The following is a 27357-nucleotide window of genomic DNA, read 5'->3' on the forward strand; positions in this document are numbered from 1 at the left end:
ACTTTATCTTCCTGTCTACAGGCACAGCAGACTAAACACACTCTCTAATAGAGGGTGTTTTCTGTCCAAGGCAAGCCTGTCTGGAGGCAGCAGGGCTCGAATCTACTGTTTGAATAACATACTGCATCCATATACTTTATCAGTAATGGCAAAAAGACATAATAGGACTTAAATACATGGACACACATACACCTTCCTGCGTTAACGTGTTTTGTGGCACAATAATACAGACAGCCCAAATAAATATATGAAAGCTGAAAGCAAGAAAAGCAGCAGGTTTGAAAGAGAGACTTCAAGGAAACCTATTCATCTTTTTGCTCAAGCCGGTTAGGTCAGAGAAAGTTTAAAAGAACTTGCAAGTAAAACCAGACAAGCGACCTCCTACTTCCAGACAGTAACAGAAAAGTAGAATCAACATGTGAATCTGAAGAAAAAGGGCTGAAGATGCAGCTTTGATGAGCAGAAAATCTTTACTTTGAGTCCTAAAACGTAGGTGGAAAAACTACTCAAGGCACCTCAGCTCTCAGTGGACGCACGCAGCCACAACCACAGGATGACTGTGGATTTTACTGGAAAAGCATGAACAGTCCAGAGGCAGCGAGGTAAAGCAGACACAATAAAAGTCATGAGTTTTAATGGGCAAGTCCAGTTAACTGTGGGTGAGAGGAGACAGCAGCCTTGTGATGCTGCATCTGCATAGCCATGTGATATTCATTGAAAAACACAGCGAGTGTTGTGCGTAGTGCTTCGGATTCAACGCATATGTGCGTTCAGCTTAAAAGGGAAAATGGGAAATTATGAAGAAAAAAAACATCATCCATATTGAACTCTACCCCAGTGGGCTCTTCTCGGATATTTTCATTCATTTATATTTGTACATTGAGCTCTCAAAACCACCCACATGCAGCGATTGAAGCTCAATACTGCCACCTCCTGGATATGAATGCAAATGCAAAAAATTCAGATACAGTTATCTAAATTCAGCAGACCACATTAAAGAAAGCGTAAAGTCAAATTTGTCAAAATATAAAGTTAAAACATGCGACCAAGACAAAAAAACCCTTGTGTGACAATGACAGTGGAGCTGACATCATGATTTGATTAGGTTATTGGTATCACAAGCTTGTGTGCTAATTCACTTAATAGTATCAAACACTTCTTCACTGGTGGTTTTTCAATCACAGCAGTGAGATTAAAAGCTTTCATTCATAGCTATGTATAACAGACCCCCCCCAAGAAAAGGGCTGTGTGGAGAACATTCTCATCAATGGAGAGACAAAAAGTCAAACACACAACTTTTAGTTCTGGTTGTACTATCTATAAAAGGAAAGGAAGTTTAATTGGCACCTTCTCAGATTTGTTTGAGTTAGCCTCAACACGGTGCCAAGAGTAAATATCAAAAAAAAAAAAAAATGTTATATAGATTTTTCTAACTGGTGTGTGCCATTGCCAACCAATGCTTTGTCTGAATCTGAGGATCTAAATGTCAGTGCAGTGACACAGTGTGGGCTGAATTGAAAGTTGCCATGAAAGTTTATTGGAGTAATAAATATGGCCCTCACAGCAGGCAGACATTTCCTTACACTGAGTCACCACTAAGCCTTTCATCCCCGCTATGATAAATGCTCTTTTCCTTCAGCACAAAAATGATTTTATTTTTTGTTTTCTTTTTACCTCTGTGTGATATGTTAGTTGGCCCCTGAGACGCCCACCAGGCTGTCCTCTACAGACTCATCTAAGCCTGACCAACATCACTTCTCAAATCCTCCTGCAACCACATCTGTTGTGTGAAGCCGGATGGCTCCTATTCCAGGAGCTGATTAAAGGGAGTCAGTTTCTCAGGTTGGTATTAACCCAGCTGAGGTTATTATCGAGCAGCCACTCTTTTCACAGCCTCCTGACAAAATGAACAAGGACGTACTGGAACCGTTTCTCATACGTACTTTTCACAGTTTCATTTCGTGCCAGTAAAGGTAGATTCTAGCCTGTAGGTCTTGAAAGTAAAATCGGTTAAATATACTTTTTTAAAAAGTGCTGTCAAAGCAGACAAGGAAATTTGCACAGTTCCTCTTTTGTGTTTATCTAGATGTTGTTTTCATCTCACCTGCTGCAACTTTGAAGCTGTTTTCAGCCAAATATTGCCAGCACCACTGCAGATTCTTAACTATGTTTCTTTTGGATTATCCTCCAGCAACATGAGGAACTTTGGCAATTTTATTGATTCCCAAAGGAATACCCCTTTTTGTTTGCACTGTCTGTTAAAAGGCCAGAGGTCGAGGTGGATCTGAAAGCAGCTCAGTATCTTGATCAAGATAAAGTTTTTTCACTGTTTGTCAGCTGATGGGGAAATACCTCATTCTATAGATGGCAAATCATTAACTAGTCAAAGCAGGGCAGACCAAATTATTTGTGGCTCAAAACAATAGCAAACAACACAATGAACTGACTGAAAATGTAATTCATGACCACATGGGATAGGTCGGCTCTAGACTCCATTTTGCCATGAAACATATATTGAAGAGCTACAGGTGGTTGAAACAACAACAACTACAAGCATGCTGCTAAGTCACCACAACCAGAGAGACAACGATAAAGTCATACATATTTGGGGAAAAGGATATATAACGTAATATGATGAAGTTATTTATGTTTTCAAAGCAAAGATGTTAAGATGTTTAACTTTAGTTGACTTCGACCTACCAGCTACAGCCGTTGCCATCGGGACTGAACAGCTGACTGAAGACCTTCGTGCAGGAGCAGTTACTCTTCTCTCTGCCTGTAGACAGATCTTCGTTAGCCTCCATGTCGTCGTTCCGCTCCTCCTCTTATGCTAAACATGCTCGGTATCCGGAAATTAACAATCCCGTGATGTCAGGGCAGTGCTCACATAGCGTCGGATTGACTACAGTGCCTTTCTCGATTCGGGGTTTAAAAAACGTATTCAGCGGTTATTGTCAGCTAACGGTTTAGCTCCGTTGTCGTCTGTCGACATGGGCTTGCCGTGGTCGAAGGCTGTCGGTGGATGTATCCTTCCCCACGGACTTTAACAACGGGATGAAGCTGCTCTCCGGACCTAAAGAGATGCCGTTCAGTTAGCTTCTCCGCAGGTCAGATTTGTGTGCCGTACAACAAGCTAACAGGCTAGTTGATACGCTGTGGCAAGTAAATAACAAACGGGGAGTTATGGCGCGGTTGGAGAAACTGTCAGATTTCGGGGACTATACTGGCAGTAAAGAGCTAACTGACATTCTTCAGCTGACTAATAACAGTCTGTCAGACGTCCGCCTGAGCCCAGATGGTCGTCACATCCATGTCATCCTCCGCAAGCCTAAAGCCGGTCTTGTGACTTTTGACAAGTATGAAAGAGGCCAGCTGGTCCAGAACCATAAGAAGCTGGATTTGTGGTCGACACGACCCGTGCCCATTGTGGATATTTTATATTTGGACCATAATGATAATAACAGCGGCAGCAAGAGAGACACAGCAGCCGTGGCAGTGGTGTATGAGAATGGAAAAGCTGAGTTTTGGAAATTCCAGGAGTGCAAAGCTGGCTGGCATCTCCTGCAAACATCAGACTTGTGCAACAGTCCCCGGGCCAGAGTGGTATCTGTGTGTGCTTGCTCCAATCTTATCATCTGGTGTGAGGAGAGGCCACCCTCAGAAAGCTCCCCTGCTCTCAGCTCTACGAGGAATAAGCTGAGATACTGTGTTTGCAGACGTGACTTTGATGTGGAGGAGGGGGTCGTCAGCCTGGGGGGGGTGAAAATCGCCCTCCACAACAATCCTAAATTCACTGTGGTCAGCTCAGGGGAATATGTGCATCTTCTTCCTGACTTGAAAGTGAAGCCACTGTTGAGCATTTCCAAATTCTTCCTCTCCTGGTCCCCTCGCCATGACTCCTTCAGGATCAGCACCACATGTAAAAACACTCCCCTAAAAAAGTTTTCAGCTAAAGAGTCCGACTTTAAGAGGTTGGTGACTGACTCTTTGGGATATTTATCGACTCTTGAGCCACCTGAGATCTACAACTTCTCTCCTACAGGCTGTGGAGGCCTGCTGCTGCTGCTTAGCACAGGCTGGCTGTGTCTCCTGCAGAAAGATGGGATGCTGCGACAGGTATTCAAACAGGCAGACAACTGCTTGGTAAAATACGGTACTCACACTAGCCTCTGCATGTACCAGGACACCCTGGCGCTGCTGGTGGGGCAAAACCTGCATGTGGTAGATGTGAACTGTGGCAGGGAGTTGGAAAAGATTGTGCTGGAGAGAGAGGGGTTATTATATACAAACCGAGCTGAAAGACGTACACCTCACCTGCTCTCAGAAACCGGACTTTTCGTGGTCGTGAACAAGGAGACAGACTCCAGAGATTGTAACTCTAAGATGAAGCCCTCTGGTTTCAGTACAGTGGAGGGTATTCATCCTGGAGGCCTCCTGGTAGAGGCTGTCTTTGAGGAGGCCTGTAAATACTACCAGCAGAGGAGCCTGAGCAGCACCCAGCTCACCGTGGACACACTGAAGAAAGGAGGTAGGTTCCAGGCTCCCATCTCTTTAGCCTCCATCCTCAGGAACTACTTCAGTGCAGGGCCGAAGCAGAAGGGAGCAGAGCTGTCCCAGAATGGGGGCGGTGGATGTATGGCGGGGCAAGACAAGCTAATGGGCTCTCTGGAGGCCGAGCTGAAGGCTCTGGTCGCTCTGGAGGATGTGAAGGGGAGTTTAGTGAGGGGAAGTGTTAAAGAGGTGGAGGTAGTGTGTGAAAGTCTTGTTGAAAAAGAAGTAGCCAGACTGCTGTCATCCTCAGAGCTGGACAAAGAGACTCTGCTTTACCTCAACTCCATCTTCAGCATCTTCCCTTGCCAGGCGTGGAGAGCGGCGCAGGCTGCCCTCCAGCTACACTACAACGGTGAGGGCTCTCTGTCGAGCAAGGCGCCCCCAGATGTGTGGAAAACTGTCCTCAGTCCTGCTTCAACCTCCAGCAACCCGGCCTCCCTCCGATTCGCAAACGGGGGGCCAAAATGCCTTCCCAGCCTCAACGGTGATCACTTTGCCAACTGTAAAGCCAAATCTCCAAGCTCCAATTTGCCAGCTGCCTTGCCTGTGTTTGAACTCCTCTGCCACTCAGTTTTCCACTTCCAGCCCAGCTGGCTGCCCAGGTTCCTCGAGGCGGCCCAGCAGCAGCAGGGCTCAGCCGGTCTGGGCCTGAGTCTGGCATCTTCCTCCTGGAGCTTCTCCAGTGGGAGAGGTGGGGAGGGCGGGGAGAACAATGTGCCGCTCTACAAACGAGCTCTGTGCGTCTTGTCCAGCCTGGGCCTAGACAGAGACCAACACCAGGACTTGGAGGTTGAGCTGCTGCTGGTCAGCGGGCGGCCTAATGCCATCCTGCAGGCGATGAGGGTCCTCATGGCCAAACAGGAGTGGGAGCGGGTCACCCAGGTGGCCCAGAAGTTCTGCAAACAGAGTCCCCTGCTCAACAAGGAGATTTTCACTACTCTCCTGTGTGAGGTGGCCCACCACAGAGATCTGGACCCATATTTGGACCTATTGTGGACTCTGTGCCCTGAGGACCTCTCTGTCACCACCATACTCAACTTGGTGCTGAAAAGCCTCCCCTCTCCTAACAGCCCCTCTTCCTCCTCCTCTTCTTCCTCCTCCTCCTCCTCATTCTCCATGTCAACTACAACCTCCTCATCCCCTGCTCCTTTTGCAGACCCCCACAGCAGCCAGTTGACCATCGGGCTGTTGAAACCTCTGCTGAGAAAAGTCCTTCAGCGGGAGACCAAGCCCAGCCAGCGCTACGCTGACATCCTCCAGTCCCCGGTGTTTCCCCCTCCAGCACCTCCTCGTCAGCCTGCAGAGCAGCCCAGCACAGACTCTGCTCTGGGCAACAACATCTCCCCGGCTCTTCTCGCAGAAACACCTGAACAGCAGTCGTCCACACACACAACTGTGCAAAGGGCCAGGGTGGCACTACCTGCAAACCCATTCTGATTTACATAAAAACGAACTAAGCAAGCTTACAATGGAGAAGAAAATATCACTGTGCTGACAATCAAATTAAAACATAGTAACATCAGTATGTTACAGGTATCATCAGTGTAATGCAGTTATTTGATAGTGTTTTTAAACAGATTGGTAATTTCAGATGAAGTATGACATCTAGAAACAATGAAATGACTACTGAAGATCTTACTGGTGTAAATACTGCAGGTAATTTTAAAGTCTTAATGTGTACATACTGTATCTGCAATGTTATTTATCTCTTAAGCCTTAACTGCACGTGGATGAGAGAGGTATTGCATAGTCTTGCATTGAATAAGTTTAGCCTTCATCAGAATGTCATTAATAAATAATATTAATATATTGTGTTAAGTGTTTAACTGCTCAGACAAACAAACAAAGCCACTAACTCCCATTTTAGTGTGTGTACCTGTGTGTACAACACTGGCTGTCTTAAGTAGCTGATGTCTGTTAATTGTAGCCAAGTATAGCTGCCTTTCACTTGTTGATGACAAAGTGCATTCCTGCAGTGGGTAATCTACTGAGTTTTATCCAGACAAGCTAGCCTTTGTGTTTGAATGTTTGTTTTAAGTGAGGTATGGTTGAGAGGGGAGGGGGGGGTACTTACTTCTAGTATTGTATTTAACACATTATAAATCCTTAAACATTAACCTGGTTTCGATGGGCTCAACCATCAGTGAACAAAACACCCCAAAACCTTCGATCTGTCCAGCTTCTGCGTCTCTCTGTGTTTTTTTGTTTTTTTTTCCGCCATTCCTGTCGTCCATTTTTCTCTCCGGACTCCATCTTGTCCGCTCTGCTCTGTCGCAGTCCAACTCACAGGACATTCCAGGCAGAATAGCCAGTGAAACTGACTCACAGTTCGACTTTAAATTCAATTTTGGGGGTAATTCTGTTAGGATTCATGTGTGGGTTGGGCACGTTGTGACTAACACAGGCGCCCTGCTGCTTGCATAAGGTCATGTACGTCCTCCTTCATGGACCCAGTGAGGGTAATGTTATTAGAGATGTTAGGCCCTCTGTCTTGCTCCTGATATTTTTCTCCATGCTCTGAAACTGATTGCACTTTTAGATCACCCCAGTCAGTATTGTTTGTACCGTGCTTTTGATGCATCCATTGAACTGAATGTTTTCTGATTAAGTGTTGTAAAGAAAAGTATATTTAAGTACCTGTTGTCTTCTGATGCCTTTGAGCAGTCTGTGGCTTGTTTTAGTCATAGAAAGTGTTGCATGGAGCCCTCCAAAACAAAGTGTTTATTTTGTAACAGTATTTGGCAGACTACTGAAATGATGACCCTATAGGCTTCACATGGGTGAGATACTGACAGTGACATCTCTTAAGTGTTGAGTGACAATCAGACTCCAAAACGCTGCAGAACAATCAGAGTGCCTTTCACACTGCTGCTCTTCATTTACAGGGCAGTGTTACATTTCTGCTGCATCTCCTCAGCTTCAGCCATGTTCGAGAGAACGAGCTGGAGGTAGATGAGAAGATTTTTTTCTCTGAGTTGTAGGTTTTTTTTTTTTTTTTGTACTATAACCAGCTCTCTATCTTGGCCTCTACAGTCAAAAGCTGTATCTGATTTCACCATAAAACCTGTTGATATCTTACTCCGGTCCAACTGGTGTATTACTGGTGTAGTAATAGTATCATTCCAAACTCTGAACACTTGAACAAGCATGACAATATCTGTGCGACTGATTTCAGGTCAGTGTACCAGACATGTGTCAGCCTATCTGAGAGTAACTGGGAACTCCCTGACTTCCCCACACATGCCACACAGCCCAGTGTTATGGTTGTTCAGATGTTAAATATTAATTTGCCTTAAACTTAAACTGTGCCTGTTTTCTGTTACCAAACAGTTCCTCTTGGAATGTCTGACAAAGTTTCACATTGTTACTTTTCATGATCCTGTATTTTAAAAAAAGAAAAAAAAAGAAAACGTGTACAAGTATTTATGAACAGATGCTGTATGCTATTAAACTGAAGATAAAACTTCTATTTGCAAATTACTTGTTCTTTATTTGTTCAGTGTAATCCAATTCTTCATAACATCCCTGCATAAAAAATATGAAGCGACAGTGGTGACCTTACAATACATTTATATGTCAGCCACCTCCTTTTAATGGCATTTCCAAGCGTGTCATTCATTGTCACCTATCTGCCAAGTCCCTGTTCCCACAGATTGTTGTAGATCTGGTTCGTTCAGCTATGTCAGCACACTCTATTCACACTGCTGCATAACAACACACACTATTCAATCTCAAACAACTAAAATGTTGAGGCCAGTAAAGTCTTTTAGGTTTAGGTAACAGAGGAACAGTCTACTGATCTAAAGGCTTACACACAGTTATTCATTCATATGATCCACTGCGCCCGTTCCTAAGTTTCACCATGTCCCCTCCATGGACAAATCCACTTACAGCTGCAGTCTGGTGTGTGTGTGTGTGTGTGTGTGTGTGTGTGTGTGTGTGTGTGTGTGTGTGTGTGATCTAGTGGAAGGATTTGAATGTGTAAATGTACTCAAATGTTTCCATAGTTAGAGCCTATAAGAGGACTGTTCAGTCATTACCTATCAAGCAAGTTGCCTCTCAACTAACTAACTGATAACAACCAAGACACTGAGTCCATGTGTGTGGCTGCTGGATCTCACAGCAAATAGGCAGGTTGCACATGGGGATGTGAGGGTATAATCACAGGAGCGGAATAAGTGTAGGAGTGGGAAGCAGTGGGTAGCAAGTCCTGTATATTCAGTGTTAGAGGCAGAAGGTAATAAGAGTCTTCCCAGGCTTCCCAGTCTTCCCGAAGGGCAACAAAACAGCGCTGCAAAAACCGTCATAACCTGATATCTAACATCCCTCTGTTTCCCTCCCTCTTTCTTTCTCTTTCTCTTTGTGTCTCACTTTTTTTCCCCCTTCAGATTGGGTTTCTCTTTGTACAGCCTTTCTCGTATTACAAGGTTTTTGTGTGACGCCGGTGCAGAAACGCCATCGATTCACTTGTTCTAATAATGGATGTAGGCATCATGTAAACAATTATATATCTGCACAGAAGGGGGCTGGCCCTGCCTGCTGCTCTGTCCTCTGTTTGTCCCTGAACAGCTGACTGGATCCTACAGAGCTGAATGAATGAATGCATCAGTACAGGGTTAACTTCATTAAAGAACATTTTCATCACTTACAGTAATGGGGTTCTGAGGCCAGAGTTTTCACATAAGTCACAATTACCTTTTATACCTTCCAGTTAATGAAGTTTACAACTGTACCCTCCCTAAAAAAGACACCACAGTGTATGTCTGTTGGTTATTATCTCATCAAGAAATGAAAGTGAGGTTCATGTTATTGTGAAAACTTCAAATAAAAGAAAAATAAAATCTTTACAACTGTTGACACAGTTTTCCTCTGTTAATTCATCCACACAGTGTCACATGAGATGGAAACTTCGAGTTGAGTTCTTGATCTGTTTGCATGAACTGTTGCAGTAGCAGAGATGCATGACAGTGATTATGATCACAAAGACACACCATCTCTGTCCTACACAGTAATTCAAAACGTTATAAAAGAAGTGTGTCTGTGTAATCTGTGCAAATATGCACTTTATGTAGTAGCTACTAACTGTTTGCGAACAGTGTAAACAAGCCACATAAGAGTCTAAGATAACTGACCTACCATGAAATCACCATCAACTGAGTCTTTATGTCACTGTCACACATGAACTATAGGAGTGCAAGTTTAGTTTCTGACATATCGCTGCAGTGAGGCGAAGGTAGGGCGTTGCTGGACCACAAATGTGCACTGTGAAAAGCACTTTCATGGTTTGTGTGGAGAACAGACACAGTGATATCTGAGATTCCACTCACGTTGCGGTTAAAAGGTAGAAAAATGCACAGCAGACTCGGTGCATTTGTCAGTCGGTAACCTTTTTTACTCACAGTAGTTTTCACAACAGCTTGCAGAAATGAATAAACCACATAAAGTGCAGTGTATCAGAGAGCTAAAACACAATCTACTACTGAGTACAAAGTAGTGCAAAGTAAAAAAAGAAGTAAATCATTATTATTAAATCAAGAATCTCATCAGTCAAAATCTAAATTTACAAAAACACATTTGCAAACAAAATAGTAATGAAAAACCTTAAGTGTCGTTGTAGCATTAAATAGAAATCATATGGTGACTGATAGTTTCAGTCACAAAAGAAAGTGTATTCATTTAATGATTCATACAGGAAATTGTGCTTTTATTTCCAACATAGCAGCAAGAGTGTGAGAATTAAGTTAAAAGGTTGCCAAACGAGAGACAGAGACTGGCACATCACAAAATCCTGTTGGCACAGTAACACACTGCTACGTTCTCTGACAGCACTGCCACCGACGTGACTATATATAAATATATAAATGTGGTCAAAAAATCAGCTTCTCAGTATAAAATATGAAATATATATTCTCTGAATCCAGCAGCAGGGTCAGTTCATACATATTAAATACATACGAAACATGTATGTAAAACAATGAATAACATAAACGCTTTAAATCTTTATTTAAAATGATGAGAAAAAAAAAAAAGGTCCCTGAAGATTCCCTTATGCCCTGCGTCCACCTGAGGTCAATTCACAGATGTTGAGTATGGTGTATGAAATCTATTGTATGACCACTGAGGTCGCTCGATGAGTGGCTTTGCTTGGTGAAAACTGGAATATAAAAAAGTAAGGTAAGGTGAAATAGGTAACCCACACAGTTTTTCAGTTTGACACTTTGCACCAGAGCGACAATGTGCCCAATGTGTGCAGGAGTGCACCATGTGCTTTGATTTAGTCAAGGGATGCCACAGTCATGTCTGCAGTCTCTTAAAGCTGTGCCGCACATATGCCGCCCTCTCAGGTGATTTTCATCTGGGCCCGTGGGATGTGGTTCATAATTATGTGGTCTCTGGAAACAGAGACACTAACAGCGGTCAAATGCAGGTCAGCACAGTCAAATGAATCAGTCATATGATTCTTGCACAACATGAGCACACACAGATATGTATGTGTAAATAGCTCTAGTAGATGCATGTTTGTGTTTTTGTTTCTGTTTTTTTTTTTTTTTTGGTGCTACTTACTCAAAGACATCAGAGTGCTTCATTTTCCTGTAGTATTTGGCAAGCTTGATGGAAAAGATGATGCTGGGGATGAAGAAGATCAAACACCAGCCCAGACTGAACCAGAACGCATTCTAAAGAGAGAGAGAGCAAAAAACAATGCAGGACCGATAAACAGGAAAGTGATTTATAACCTTTTGACAAAAATTGCCATTCCTAAAAATTGGTTCCCATTCTCCAGTGTATTGGTCAGTTAAGGGTTGAGTTGTGCAGGCGTGGGCGAAGCTGACAACATCTGATACTCACCAGAGACTCCACCACGCGTAAGCAGACAATGGTCTCCAGCGAGTCCAACGCGCCCGCCACCGGCCGACAGCGGCCCACCTGCTGTGTGATCTGAGGGAGAATGCACACAGTGCACAAGGTGAACTCATGTGCACACAAACACAAACACAAACGGGCGTGTATTTTAACATGTGCAGGCACAGATTTGAACAGACTTTACCGTGAGGTTGGCCCACTCAGCGTAAGCAACGAAGTAACCCAGCTGACAGTCCAAAAACTTTCTGCTCTCCTAGGATCCAGAGAGAGAGAGAGAGAGAGAGAGAGAGAGAGAGTAAATTCCACACATTTTCTCCCTGCTTTAGACTGGGAAGTCATGAGGAATCAGTGGAACGCCTGGCCATCTCAGCAGTGTGGAATTCTGGGTAAATCCTCTGAAGTGACCTGTAAATAACTGCCATAGCTTTATGATTAGACAAGGAAAGGAAAGTTTATTTTATATAATGCACGTCTTACTCAGTTCTTTGCACAATGCATTAACAACATTAAAGGTCAAGTGGAGATATTCCATGTTTCATTGTCAATACGTTATTGTGTTTCCCGTGCATGTAAGGCTTGATAGAGCTTATCCCTCTGTGGCACTGACCTCACAAACATAATGAGCCACACACGCTGCACTGGGCGACACGTTCCATCGTTACAATGAACACCGGTTTATTTTGAGTCCTGCTGGTGCTGTAAATACTCACTAGAGCAACAAACACGTATTACTCCACAGTTTAAAATAGCCTCCACAAAATGCACCAAAGTGGCCCCTTTTTTTTAGGAAATTACTGAGTCTGTTTTTCAAAAAATGACTGAGATGTTGAGATGTTTCTAAAGATTTTCTGTCTTCAGCAGATACGAAAGAGCCTAGGGCTGAGCGCCACAGACAGAGCAGGGGAGTCCGTGAAAGATGGACTAGCACATGGTTAATATAGAACAATGCCAACCTAATCTTTTTAATAGAAGATGACTGATGATTATTTGACAGGTTGAGATGTAAGTGCAATGTGGATGATTAAAGTGGATGCTGAAGTTTCAACCACAGGCAGTGGACTTAAAGGTCGTTCAATTCAGGGCAAGTTTGTTCCAGTTTGTTTATTTGTTGGAGCTCTGAGGTACATAGCAAGTAAATGTTGTTTCTACATGTTTAGTTTGGACTCTGAGGATAGTTAGCACGCCCCTATGAGATGACCTTAGGGTTCACATGATACCAAACAGTCAGAGAAGTATTTGCACTTTAAACCTTGGAAGATTATTCAGATACACAAGAATTGCTTTCAGTTTTCTTTCTTTTTGTTAGCAAAGTTTACATAAGATAAAATGGATATCAGAAATAAAATAGTGTGATCCCAGACCACTCAGTACTTCACTTCAAAGCAACCAGTAATAAATTGTTAAAATGCATGTAGAACTATAATTAAAGACAAATACGACTGGACACTAAATGTTACTCATTCCCTGTGGATGGGAAACCCAACAGCCACATTGTTTCAGCTCCAAGCAGCACACCCGAGCATCTCCTCCCCCTCGCCCCCCTCTGGTTAAATGACTGACCCACCACAGGCATTAGCAGACCACATGCAGCACTTTTTCTTCTAACTCATGTGACTCGTGGCTCTACTCACGGTCTTGACGATCTGTGTCGTATTTGTGTTGAGGAAGTCTTGTGCTGCTCCCACGTTGCTCAGCACCTCCCCCACTGTTCCCTGGGAGAGCCAGAGAGGCGAGAATGAGCCACGGAAAGAAAGAGAGGGGAGGAGAGGAGAGTGATCTCTACTCCTGGCAGTTCCAGGTGTTGGTCGGTGTACTCACATTGATTTTTTCTATGTTGGATTGAAGGCCCTTGATGGTCGAGTTCAGGTTTTCCTGAGGGCAAACGCAGTATGTTTAAATTCAGAGGAGTGGCCGACATGGAAAAAAAAAGGAGATCCAGAATGAGGATAATAGGGAGAGATGGCAGCCCAGATAAGGAAAGCTACTCACCACTTGTGGGATGATGGTTGTGTCTATGCTGGTCTGGATCTGCCTCAGGTCACTGGCTTGTGTTTGGAGATCTTTTTGAATATCAGTGTTTGTCTTGAAACGAGCAAATGGTTGGTTAGAAGGTAGAAAATGGACACAAGAAAAAAAAGTGATTTAGGACTCATGTGACGTGTTTTTAGTGCAGAAAAGCAGAGTAAAGGGTAAAATATTAACAGGGGGTAATGTTTTATGTATGATTACGCCTTGTCACTCACTTGAACGGAAGCTAAGTTATCAAGTTTATCAGCTGTTGTATTCAGATTGATCCTGGAAATGTTGTTCACCTGAAAGAGACACGCACTATGTCACAATTACATGTTACACATGAAAGCACATACAAAGATACGTGTAACCCCCGTGAATAACGCCCACCTGCTGTGTGATAGCAGTGGAGTCAAAACTTTGAGCGTCGGCGGAGAAGCTGCTGAGTTGTTTTTTAACTTCAGGGCTTAGGAGGGTGATGGCGGACAGAGTGATGTCTGTGTCCTCAAACTGCTGCCGGATCTGCTCTGTGTACTGCGTGCATGTGTAAGTGTGTGTGTGTGTGTGTGTGTGTGTGTGTGTGTGAGCGACAGGGGGGGGGGGGGAGAGAGATAAAAACAAACATTATAAATGCTGATATAGGTTTTAATGCACATAAATTTATCAGAAGTTTGAGCTATATTTATTTTGAACAGTCCAAAAGGACGGCAAGGAAACTCACCTTAGATACATTGAGGAATTCTCCGAGGTCTATTTCTTCATACAAGTGGAGTGTTGTCCACAGAGACTTGTTATCCTCACAGTCTCTGGAAACATTAACATCAAGTGAAATCAAGTCTAAGTGATTTGTACATCCCCACTGACTTTAGACCTGGGGGAAAAAATCATGTCTAACTGTGTATGCATGCACATGTGTTCCGGTGTGAGAGGGGAACTGGCATTACATACCTATAGACATCAGAGAAACTGATGTTATTAAATCCTACAGTCTGATCTATCCCTGGAATTAAACCTGGAGAATCAATGAACTGTGGAGAGAAGGGGAGATAATATCAACACGCGGCATCTGTAGCATCTTTGCCCTGTTACTACGTGTGTATGTGCAGGTGTACGTGTACGTACCTTCAGCAGCTGTCCGTTGTTCCAGGGCCGACAGAGCAGAGTGTAAACGTTCCCGCCCAGCAGGAACAGCAGCAGCACCACTATCATGAACAGCCACGAGAAGAAGAAGCTGACGCCTGCACCCCTGCAGCCACATCCAAAGGTCAAGAGGTCAAACAAGCGCTCAGGAGGTGAAACAGTTTGAACGGTTATATGTGACTTAAACGATGAAACCGACATTATCAGCCACTACTCACATCATGAGGAAGGTGCCGCCACAATCCGCCGTGCAGGAGCGCTTTGTGGGGTCTGCTTTGGGTTTCAGACCCGCAGGGCCCAGGACCAGACCCAGGAGGTTACACACCACCACCAGGAGCACGACACAGCACAGGGCAACACACAGCGCCCACCTGGAGAAGAATAAGCACACAATGAGCGATTTGTGGGTTCTTCTTCCACTGATCATGCGCGTTTGCACTCCCGGGCGTTGTACCTAATATTCTCGGCTCTCTCAACCTCTGGGGTGACTTTGCTGATTTCTACACGCGCCTGGTTCAGAGCCCCCGACACGTTGGTCAGAGCAGGGATGTTACTGGTAACCTGTGAGATCTGGGTTTTTATGTCACCCAACTGCTGCTTGCTATCTAAAAAACACAGAGAGAAAGACACACACAAACATGTATCTTAAAATTCACCTTAATTCAACTAAATAAGTGATTTAAGACACTAATATTTGACAGGGAAGTAAAGGCCTAAAGTTTGTGACTGTGAATGTGCTCACTCACTTTGAACAACATCCTTGGTGTCATTGACCACCCTCTGGGGGATGCTGTTGAAATAATTCTCCACCTGAATTGAAGAAGTAGTACGTTCATTTTCATAAAAGCACATAAATAGTTTTGAAATATAATGTTTGTTTGTCTACATTTGGAAAAAAAAAAGTGATTCATCTCTTTGTACACACATTCATTGCACTTTTAGTTTGGTAAAAATCCATTAGTCACATTTTATTCCATTATCTTTGGTTAAAGATTCTTCACACTCTTCCCTCTATCTATCCACAAATTCTGAAATGTTAACAAAGAAGGCATTATGTTATAAAAACTGCTGATTTTATGACCATGTTTTCAGTGGGAAAAAGTCACTGACCTCCTCAATTTTCGCTGTGAGGTTAATTTTGATGATTTCATCCACCGCAGACTGGAGCTCATTCAGGCTGGGAATCTGTCAACAATCACATGTAATACCTTCAACCAACAGAAGGAGGCAGCAGACTTTCAGCAAAACAAGCCCTGGCAAGTTTTCTCACTGATGTTACCCAAGAGCCAGGAAGCCACGATTACACATGGATTTGAAAGCATGTCTTAATCTAGTTTTCATGATGACGATCATATATTGTAAAGAGGAGAGGAGAGGAGATGAGAGGAGATGAGAGGAGATGAGATGAGAGGAGAGGAGAGGAGAGGAGAGGAGAGTCTGCATGTGTCATAGAGAGTGACAGAGGAGTGTAGGAGGAATAGAGACAGATGGGAGGAGGACAAATCAGCTGTTCAGACAAAGCCAAAAACGTAGAGGTATTATCATCATCTCAGCCTGCGTCAGAGACAGTTTGACTGCATAAATGACACTTCCTGTTTATTCATGTAAATGTCTTGTCAAACCCAGTAACAGGGCTGAATCTTAGTCTGTACTTTTCTAGCATAAAACTCTTAAGCTGACAGGAGTGGATGTTCGGACCAACCTCATTTAAATTGCCTGTGTTGTTCAGTTCATCCATTCAAGAAGAAAACATCCCACACTAAACACTAGGTGACACACTAAGACCAGTACTTACAGTGATGGAGGTGTCCAGTGTTAGCGCCTGTAGCTCTGACTTTAGGACGTTACAGCCAGTACAGTCTGGGTGGGACAAAGTCTCATTGATGCGACTTCTAACAATGGTAACATTGGCCTGGAGGGAATTGACGCTGGACTGCAGCTCGGCCAAAGACGAGTTCAGTTTGTCAAGTTGAACACTGGTGTTCCTAGTCTCTACGCGTACAAATGAAAAACACATAAATACTAGTCAGTGTATGCACATTTTTTTAAAATAATAATAATAATAATGATTTAAAGACATTCATCTCTCCTTTTTGATTCTACGCAGCTTTGAAATGAAAAGCAGCTTAAAAAGCCAAATGGAAGTTCTAAAGAAAAAGCACTATAAGAGAAAGAAAAAAAGGGAAATCATTGTTATCCAGCTGCTTTTTGTAAATCATTACAAATACTTTCCACATTGCTCTGCTAAGCCTGGTCTGTGTTACTCAGAGAGTCGACGTGCAGTGTGAAGAAATATGTTGGTAAGGGATGTATCAACACTCGATTTGTCATCATAGAAAAGGCAGAATTCCTGCAGCCAAAAAAATGATGATTTTATGCTGGACTAAGTGTTTTGTTCATGTTGTATGTGACGATCGGCTGTGTGAACCCTCAGCAAAGCTTTCTGACACAGAGAGTGCATGTATTATACTCAGATGATACTTAACTTATAAACAAAGTCATATTTGACTGCGCTCTTTTACTTTCCAATAAGACATGTAAATAACAGTCAGATCAAACAGAGGATGCGGTTTACAGCCCCAAGGCCTGTGTCCAGTAGGCATGAGAGCCATCCATAATGAGGGACAGTTATTTCTGTATTTGTATTATAATTTTTATTTTTTATTTTTGTTTTGCGACAACTATTAAATCAGCTGGTCACAAAAAAAGACACCTGTCACTTCATCAAATGTTTCAATGTCAGGCTAAGAGGTTAAATGTAGTGAAACTGCACAGTGTGCGCATGAGCAGGACCCCACCTGCGTAATCACTGATCTCATGTCAGATATTCACACAGGCATTTACATGCTGGGTCTGAAACAGGACCGAGCACGCAGGCTCATCATACCTTGGTTCAGACGTATAACTGGGTGCAGCGCTGGACCCAGAGTTGGGTTGAATTGCTCCTGGATCTCTGTTCCCAGCTGACGTCCAATGTCTAATTCATGAGGAACAAGGAGATGGTTGATTACGTGAGGTGAACGGACACTGTGATGCAGTGGCTAGAGTGTAAAAAAAGTGGTTCCTCTATTTGTAGATAATAATTCCCCTTTTTTACCATCAAGGTTTGTGGTGACTTCTTGTATAGTTTTGTAGCTCTCGTTCACCACATAGTCAAGTTGCTGGAGATAGGGATAGGGAAAACAAACAATTTCAACAATTTCAAAGTGGGTACATAAGATATGGGTTGAAATGCAATATACAGTGTGTCAAGGCCTGATTACATGAGCTAATCATAGTAGCTTTTGCAAATGAACAGCATACAGAATGCGACCCTATCTCTTCCTCCTTCTCTATTTTCCCACTCTGTTGTATCTTGAGATAAGTGTATTGGCTCTGCAGAGAACAGGGCTGGTCGTGATTGGAGAACTGGGCGTCTGTTTGTATCTCACACAAAAGCTGTCGAGTCCCAGCAGATTGATGACGGCTCTGCAAGAGCTAATGTGACTAATCCTGAATAGACTCTAACAAGATTATTTGCATTTTCTATACGTAGTAAATGTTTAAGAACAAAGATCAAGAGTAGGCTATTAGGTCAACCAGTATTGATAAATGCTGCCACACTGAGGTCCCAGACCTTTGACCTTTGTGTATTTCCATACTCACACTTTGCACTTCAAATCTACAGGAGGGTTTCTCTTACCTGAGGCACAGATGTGAGGAAGGTGTGGATGTTGTCTAGAGTCGTGTTGAGCTTCACTGGACTCTGATCCACACTCACATTTAGCGCTTCATTACTTCTGAACATGCAAATGTTCCCAGCACTATAAACATGCACGCACACACACACACACACACACACACACACACACACACACACACATACACAGACCACAATTAAATGTGTCATGAAGTGAGACGCAGACATTCAAGCTGTCTTTTTTCAATGCAAATTTCAGATAACACACCAATATGCTGTTCAGAAACACACACGAGTGTGCACGCACACACACACACACACACACACTCACAGGATAATGACTGTGGTGACAAATGCACCCCAGTAGAGAGTTCTTCTGCGACAGTGAATGGAGGACGTCTGCTTCTGGTACATCTTCCCACCACAGTTGCCACAGCAGCGACAGCACGCCAAGAAGAAGCCAACGATGGGCATCAGAATGATGTACAGGATACCAATTGCTGTGCATACCAGGAACCCCACTTCATACACCAGGACCTGAACACAAGATACACACACAAACAGACAAATGATACATTTTTGACAAATATTCAAAATGGCACAAATATCACTTTCAAGGAACTGCGGCAGGTCTCTGTGGCGTCATCATACCTAAAATAGTAGTTTTACTTTACTCTGGTAACAGTCCACAATCACAGAGCATGAAAGAGCCTCAGTAACTCCAGCCGACTGGTAAACACACTGACAAAGATGGTTCAACATTCAACATTCTCACATTACCAGCTCAAGGGGCTCTGAGGAGGATGTGTCCGTTTTTTTCCCATGTAGTCTAAGTATGACGTGTGTAAAACTCATGATCATTCACTTACTTCTTTGACGAGGTCTTGATTTGACGACTTTTGATCCACATTATCGACTATTTTCAAGATTAGATCTAGAAAGAAGTGGGAGAGAAAACAAAAGTTTTTAGTGACCAAAAAGAGCTGATTACTATCCTCCAGTGCCGGTTTCTGTCCTACTCATCCACGTGCAAAAGCCCAGCCAATGGGACAATCTATCCTGTACAAACATTTTAATCTCTCGCTTTGTAAAGGTGGAAATCTGACACCCGCATCTTGCAGTTACAAGGAAATCAGCATAGCTTTCTGGCGAGATTAGATTTTTAAACACAAAAAAACAAACATAGAATACAAAGCATGCCATCTATGTTCCCACTGAACCATGTTGTTGTGGATAATAGTCCAAAAACACAGGCGCAGGTAAATGGGAAGACATGTTGTTCAGGTGCTGTTCACGCGAGCTATTTGTGCCATCTGTCTTGTGTCACATCAGATGGCAGCATGGCATAAGATGTTCTGGAAATTAGCATTTTAACTCATTGCTTGACATTTCCCTTTTAACCTGTTTAGTTTGTTATAAAAAGCTTTACTTTTACTATTAAACTCCCAGCGGGGTCTCTGACTCACAGTGAGGTTTGAACAAATACTACATGAAACTGTGAGCTGCTGGAGTGTTAAGTTGCTGATATTTGCTTATTATCTTAGCATTCATTGGAGGACATTTCAGCATTATTATTATTATTTTTTTTTTTAATTTACGAAATGTTTTTAGAGTCTAAAAATTGATGTCATTGTTTCACAAAATGTCTGTTCAGTTCAGTCTTGATTAAATCAGTGATCAGCAATTCTTCACAAATGAGAGACAACAGATCAGCTGAGTGAAGGATCTGTTTGGTGTATATCCTTGTTTTGGTTTTCTAGCTTGTAATTGAGAAAGAAATACTCCTCCTCCTTTATTACTGGCTGTTTAACATTTATAACCTGCGGGAAGCATAAACCCCCAGTTTACAATAAGACATCCAGCCATTTGCCTTATCATAGAGTGACAGAGTCAGTGCAAACAACTGTTGACGCAATAAACATGAACAGTTTCAGAGGTGAAACACAATTCTGTGAAAGCCTCATTAAGTGGCTAACGCTTGAAATCCTCTTAACACTGTCAATTTTTTGTCATTGACATTTTTTTGTGTCAGTTTGTCTGGGGTTTTTTTTTCAAAAGTCAATACCAAGCAGAAGGTAATGTACGTAATAGAGAAGGGTTTACGGAACAATTACAACACATCACAGGGCCAGACAAAAGACTACAGGTGCGACTGGAGTCTGAGTCACAGGAAACACTTGGTCTAAAGACATCAGAGCAGGACATAAAGGTTAATGATTGACTCAGCGAAATACAAGAATGCCCATTAACTTATTGATTTACCAACCCTGCCATCTTTTTGTATGGGTTTTAATAGGACAGAGCAGGAGTAAAGGCCACAAGTGATGGCTTACTTTTGCCCCTGTAGGGAAATTTTGCCCAGCACAGAGCTGGAAACCAGAAGATTTCAATGTAATTTAAATTGCACCTGATTGCTCTGTGAGCTAGAGCCTGAACAAAGTATAGTGGACTGAGTAAATAGACAGGGTTACTATACATCCAAACATGACAGGAGAGATTCGAGATGGGTTATTAGTGATGATGATGCTGACCTCCAGGAAATGGGTTAGGCTGGACTGTGTGGAGGAAGGACTGGACCAGAGCTGCCATAAAGCCCTCGCCGGTGTTGTTTCCCGTGTCCTGGTACTGAGGTAAGGGGAGGCTCCGCGGGGTCACAGCTGCTGCACAGGCAGTCTGAGGAGGGACAGACTGGGCCATGCTGAACCCAAGCAGCATCACTCCCACGAGGGTCCTGAGTCCTCCAGCGCTGCCCCGCCACCTCCAACCTCTCATACTGTCACATAAGCTCATGTTTATAGGTGAGACGGGTGGGGAAGGAGTCGGCGGAGAAAGCAGGTTCATAGAGTGATCACTTCATGGCACAAGCTCTGTATTGATGCATCTGGAAACGAGACAAAAAGACAGAAGACAATGACACACTCTTACAAGGCAGGAGAATTAGAGACTGGAGAACAAACTCACAGAAACCCACAGACTGAGTCACACAGGAGGAGGTCACAGCACTGTTCCTTACAAAATGGCAATGATGAAAAACTGCTGCTATTTTACAGAAGAAACGTTAACAATGGCATTTTTCAAAAGAGGAATCTAAATGTTAAGCCAACGCCTGTTTAGTTTCTGACAATAAGTGGTGCCCTTTAAGCGTCTGTTTCATACTATACTTATCCAGAGACTTTCTTCATGGACTAAGGAGGTGCTGACATTTAAAAGTTACAAGGAAAAAGTCTTAGAGAGCATGATATGGCACATTAAAAGGGTTGATATAACCTGTGAAGCTGGCTTCTGGCTGTTTACACTGTTGTATAAACAGGAGATACCTGCATCACATCTCTGTTTTTAGTGGGTGTAGCTCTCTTGGGTAAATAAATTTACAAGGGTAAAGCCTCAGACCAACTGAACACACTTACTTCTCATACAGTTAAAACAAGCTGTTGAAAGCAGAGAAACCATCTACCAGTTTTTTCTTTTAAAAGACACTATCATTGGATAATAAACCTAACACACAGCAGCATGAGGATATTTACTGTACATACTGGGCTGTCTGAGCAGTTTCTCCTAGTCAAGGCATTAGTCCAGGTAAGGGTGTGAGTGAGAAGGTAAGGAGGAAAAAGGTGAGGTCAAAGTGAAAAGCGGGCAGATAAAGAAGAAATAGAAATGTAGAGGAAAACAAAATGTAGACGCAGGAGAGCAGAGTGAGCGTCTAGCAGTTCTCTCTCAGTCGACTCACCTTTCTTGGCCTGGACAGTGAAGGACAGTTGTGCTGCTCTGCTCTACCGTAATTCAGTAAGGGGTGTGTGACTCTCACAGTCCAGAAACCTGATATGCTCTGCAGCTGCGCTCAAGTTGAAGTTGACTGTGTGTTGGTTCGGATAACACTGGCTCTAAGAGGAGAGGGAGGAAGGGAGGGAGAGAGGGAGGGTCTTAAAGAGAGAAACAAGCAAAGAAGGAGGGGAAAGTGATGGGAAGGAAACAAATAACTGGCAGGGTTACCTTTTTCCCTCACTTTGTTTCCTGGTGTGTGTCAGGAGGGAAAAGAAGGGATGTCAACATGATTACGGTTATGCTAATACCAGTTAAATTTTTGCCGTAGGTGGTTAAGCAAGGAAGACAAAAAGAAAATTAGTTCAAATCAGCGAATGACCATCGATCACAATTTATTGTATTTATTCTGGATTAAATGGTGATTTTTGCTCATCAAGTCATTCCAAATGCATCAGTCCACATCTGGTGTGGTGTCCAAACAAGTAACGACACAGCCCAAATATGCAGGGCAAAATAGCTGGGAAGGATACACTCGGGGTAGGGAGTTTTAAGAACACATATTTAAACATTGCCAAAAAATCATCATAAATATTTCAATTGACATTACTGGCAATAGCTGAGAGATTATATTTCCCCCATGTTATCACTGTAAGAGATAATTCTAGAGCTGAACAAGTCAAGACAAGAATTAAACAATAATGCTCTTCAGACTAGTATTAAAGTACTCTCAGGAGAAGAACCACCTCACAGGAACAAGATAGAGATACTGTTATTACTATATTATTCTCATGAGATCACTGTTTCATCATCACTGTCTCTGAAGTCTAGTTTGAGAACTAGGTCTACAACCTGCAGAGCTCTGTGATATCCCCCCGCCCTGTGTGACGAGACGCTGGCAGTCGGGACTCCTCCACAGCTACAGGGTAGAAAATGCATTTGCACGAAACAGAACAAGATTGTACCACAGTCGTAAATCTGATTTTCCCTTTCTAAACTCTACTGAAGCCCATAAAGCCGAAGGAGTTGTACACTTGTCTCTGTCCTCTTCTCTTGTTTGCCTTATCAGGTGAACAGTCACTTGCCAATCACTCATCCCTGGTACACCTCGACCCAGAGTCATCAATTACAGGCTGAGCCTTTAATCTGCTACCAAGAGAGCTCACCAAGTAGCTCTGGCATGTGAAGACTATCAAGGCCTTCCAGTGCTGTCACTGATTCTGTGTTCCTGAAACAACGGCTCTGGGACACCATGGGAAACTCCTTTAAACTCCCTTGTAAAAAAAAAAAAAAAAAAAGAGTGGCTTTTGAAAATAAGTTTTTTTTCTCCTCTTTCTCTCAGTTTGAGTGGCTAATTCCCCCCAGTTCTTTTCGCCGCCCACACCCAACTGTGTTCATAGGTGGGAAGCCAGTGAGGGATCATGTCTTTAATGCAACAATAGTGACTCCTACTGGTTTGTTCTGTTTGTGCTGTGATAAGGACAAGATCCCTCACTGGCTTCCCAGCTTATTGTGAATCATACAACCACAGTTTACGGGGAATGAAGTTGAATCTCTGACTGACTTTGGTGCAAAATTGTAGTTTACACTAACGGGAACTACAGTATACAACAAAACTGAGTACACCCCTGTGCAACATCACTACAATGATAAATGATTCAAAGTACTACAATAGTGACTGCCCAGTCCCAAGAAGCCTCGCTGGAGAGGAATGAACATGACAATGATCAAACACACAAAACTCACAGAGTTGTTAAAGAAGAATAAAGTGAAGACTGTGCCCCCTGACCTGAAACCTATAGAACACCTTTGGACTTTTTAGTATTTTCAAGTGGAAGGTGGAGCAGCAAAGAGCAGCTGAAAAGAGTCATCTGTGAGGAATGCCATCTGTCCAGTTTAATCGCACTATATTATATTATATTATATTATATTATATTATTGTAGTTTACTCAGTCAAACATTTCTGTTTTTCAAATTAATTGGCTTCATTTGTCTTGGGCTTTTGCTAAAGTCAAATCAAGTTGTATTAAATGGGCAGGATTTGTTTATTACTTAATTTTTTATTGATACAATTTTGCTTAAGTTCTCAAAAAAGCAAGTGAGTGTACCTTAAGTTGATTTTGTCACACATAAGACTCCACGGTCAAGAATTAACATCCGTGCTCAAATGACACCTGAAGCCCATCATGTGCCTGTTTTTTCAAAAGCTTTGGAAATTTTACTTTTTATCACAAAAATTTACTTATCTGAATCACTGACAGTATCCTCAGTTTCAGCACTTTGCTCCTCTGTCTCCATTTGGCCTTTTAGATAAACAGTATGTCTGAGATCATTAGATTCATCAGCTTTACAGAGAAAACAGGCCCATAGCTCTGCTTTATCAGCTATCTGTAACATTGGCAATCTATTACATGCACTGTTACTGTAACAGTTCCTGTCATCAGTTATCTGTTCTCTTTTCTTGCTTACCAACATGGCAATCATCTTCTAAAATTAAATAAATTTAAAAAACCTGGCAGATAGAAATGGGCCACTGAGAAATGCATCCTTGACGATTTCTTGTTTATCATCTCAGAAACAAGGCTGCAGGGTCTATCTCAAATTCCACTTCAGACATTGTTTCAATAAGGAAATTCAATAAACTACAACAGGGGAAAGATCTTGTGTCCATTTTGCATGCCAAGAGAAAAAACTATTTTTGGAACATGATTTATCTGCAAGAGCTGGTGATTTGAAGAATTTGCCGAGGTCAGATTTACCAGAGCATACTTGAACAGCTGTTTTCCCACGATTACTGAAGAAAATGTCAAATGTGATATTTTGTTTTTGGTGTAGTTTTTTTGTGTGTGTGTGATTCTCTTGTTCATGTTCTGTGTGATAAAAACAAAAAAAACAACAACATGTCCACACCAGAGTAAGTAAAGTATTTTCCTATAAAGAACCATCATAGCTGAGTCCAATAAAGACAACAGAGTTTTTCAGTGAAAATTCATCTTTATACATGAATTATCAATGACAGAAACCTGGAAAAAAATATAGATATAAAATCACCCCTGCGATGAGGTGCTACAAGAGCCAGCTATGGGTGCATTGCCATTTCATCTGTCTCACAAACCCTTATGTTCCCTAAATTACATCAACTTAGGAAACACAGTGTTGTTAAGTTGCCCCTAGATTAAATTCTGTGTCAGCCTGCTGAAACGATAAACCACTAAAGTAGACTAGGGGTGCTAGAGACAATGAATAAGGATTTAAACACAACAGCCTGCAGCTCAGTGTGGATTTACAGACAATATTTCTGCCAGATATAAAGATGGAGGAATTTCTGACAGGCTGCTCAGTCTGTAATGGCGCTCTGAGAGACCCCTGCTGGGAGAGTCGGCAAATTGCTATCCAGTATCTGTCAGCAGGGGATCTGGGATTTTGGTAAAAGTGTTTTCATTTTATAGTATGTATGTAAACAGGGAACCCTGACACAGCTGCTTAAGGTCAGGTCCAGTGAGTCCTTTATGCAGGATAGTCAGAATAGTTCACCATTAATGAAATATCACCTTTCACTTATTTTTCACTTTAACTGTATATGAAAAATATCCATCAAATACAAAACCATAAAAAGAAAAAAAAATATGATTGATAGGTACATTTTACTAAATCTCATTAAAGGTTGCGCCATTGTGGCACATTCCCAGCATCTGAAGAGCTCGAGGCTCACCATAAACTTGAGCAACTTCACAGAGAAAAAAAAAAAAAAAAAAAAGGACAACTAAGAGGTTAACGTTTTCTCTAAATGTGGTTATTTATTGGTTTTCAGTGCATCTGACAAGTTTTCAGATAGACCAGAAACCTACAACAGCAGAGAATGGCTATTAAATATCTCTTTACTGTGAACATACTGAACCATTGTAATAAACAGGTCAGAATGACCTGGGAGCCGCATGTCAAAGAACAAAAGTAATGGAATGACCTCTATTAGCATTAACTGACTCAGCAGCCCCACAAACTCCTCCATATATTATCATGAGTATTGTACAGGTGGGTGGGACCTAAACAGAATGTCAGTACATAGAAAAATAAATACAGTTTGCTAAAATGAGGGCAAAATTCTTTTATCAGTGATTGTACCATTAAAAATCACGTTTAAAAAAACTTTAAGAGGCTTTTCATCTCTTTACATTAGATTGAGTTTCTCATAGTTCTAGGGAGGAATACATAGAATAACTTTTACAGAAATTACTAGCTAAAAATATACAAGCACAGACACAAACATGAGGAGTAAAGCCAACAAAATGATTCTTCATAAAACATAAAACAGCGCAGTGTAATCAATATCTAAAGAATCTTTACATGTAGCTCCTTGGTCTGCAGCTTTCTTAATTGTGATTAAAAACATTTCTGGGAAACTTAAGTTAATACAAAAGTCTTTTTTTTTTTCTTATTTTACAATCCTGTCAAAACTTGTTTTTAAAATATTTTGAGTAGCAAATTTGAGAAGTTTTCTGTTCTCTGAATAGAGGACCCCCAGATAGAGATTTCAAGACAACGCAAACAGTTCTGCAATGACAAGACAACAGATCCAAACCAGGCGCTGGATGGTAATTTAGTGGGTAAACTGGTTTCCAGTGTGCTGCTTTGGACTCGCATCAAACAAGATGTAGTACAGTATTAAAACACTAGCCTTGTTCTCCCCCAGCCTGTTTTCTAGCACTGAAGCCAATGGACCTGATGACAGTGTGATGTCTGACACAGATGGATGACATTATATCGAGCATAGACTTACATGAAAGTTATTACCATCACAATAAGAATGATCTAACAGCAATACCTATACATTAATATACTGCAGGTTTCAGATGTTTTACAGTTCTTACATTAGCAATAATAGAAAAGAAAAAAAAATACAACGTCAATTCATAAGAAAAATAGATTGGAGTTAAGAGTGGAAAACAGTGCAAAGAATATTCTGGGGTGTTTTTGTTTGCTTGCTTGTCTGTTTATTTTTTAGAAATTGTTTACAAAAATAAAAAAAAAACTCAAAACAAGTCTAAAACATAGAAAATGAAAACACACTTCTGTAGCGTCTGGTGCTCTGGTCCAGACATGCTGCGTACCACCTCTCTCCAGTACCTCAATGCTTTATGTTGTAGGTGTAGGTGAGGGTATGGGTGTATGTGTATGTGTGTGTGTGTGTGTGTGTGTGTGTGTGTGTGTGTGTGTGTGTGTGTGTGTGTGTGCTAGTGTGTGCACTTGTCTGGGTGTGTGCATGTGTCAGTGTTTGTTTCAATGTACGTGTCAGTGTTTGTGTGTGTATGTATGTATATGTGTGTGTGTGTGTGTGTGTGTGTGTGTGTGTGTGT

General features: G+C 42.2%; 2 protein-coding genes across 2 annotated transcripts; one reads left to right on the plus strand and one right to left on the minus strand.

The window, feature by feature from the left end:
• The first annotated feature begins 2888 nt into the window (after positions 1-2888).
• Positions 2889-6612, plus strand: hps6 (HPS6, biogenesis of lysosomal organelles complex 2 subunit 3). Its single transcript, XM_022763628.1, has one exon. It carries the CDS (start codon positions 3184-3186, stop codon positions 5986-5988), a length of 2805 nt encoding a protein of 934 aa, XP_022619349.1. The 5' UTR covers positions 2889-3183; the 3' UTR covers positions 5989-6612.
• Positions 6613-9927: 3315 nt separating this feature from the next.
• LOC111235248 (prominin-1-A-like) lies at positions 9928-22122 on the minus strand. The gene is made up of 24 exons (XM_022763651.1): positions 21972-22122; positions 20776-21125; positions 19114-19178; positions 18576-18781; positions 18248-18368; positions 17663-17726; positions 17453-17542; positions 16361-16557; positions 15676-15750; positions 15312-15375; positions 15020-15170; positions 14784-14936; positions 14548-14671; positions 14374-14453; positions 14147-14231; positions 13816-13959; positions 13659-13727; positions 13405-13497; positions 13234-13287; positions 13047-13127; positions 11600-11668; positions 11401-11490; positions 11116-11228; positions 9928-10943 (listed from the first exon to the last, which is right to left on the minus strand). The coding sequence occupies exons 2-24, from the start codon at positions 21083-21085 to the stop codon at positions 10892-10894; spliced, it is 2550 nt and encodes an 849-aa protein (XP_022619372.1). The 5' UTR covers positions 21086-21125; positions 21972-22122; the 3' UTR covers positions 9928-10891.
• Positions 22123-27357: the final 5235 nt, after the last annotated feature.

The sequence above is a fragment of the Seriola dumerili genome, unplaced genomic scaffold (genome assembly GCF_002260705.1).
Source record: "Seriola dumerili isolate Sdu_G_001 unplaced genomic scaffold, Sdu_1.0 BDQW01000024.1, whole genome shotgun sequence".
NCBI classification, from domain to species: domain Eukaryota; kingdom Metazoa; phylum Chordata; class Actinopteri; order Carangiformes; family Carangidae; genus Seriola; species Seriola dumerili.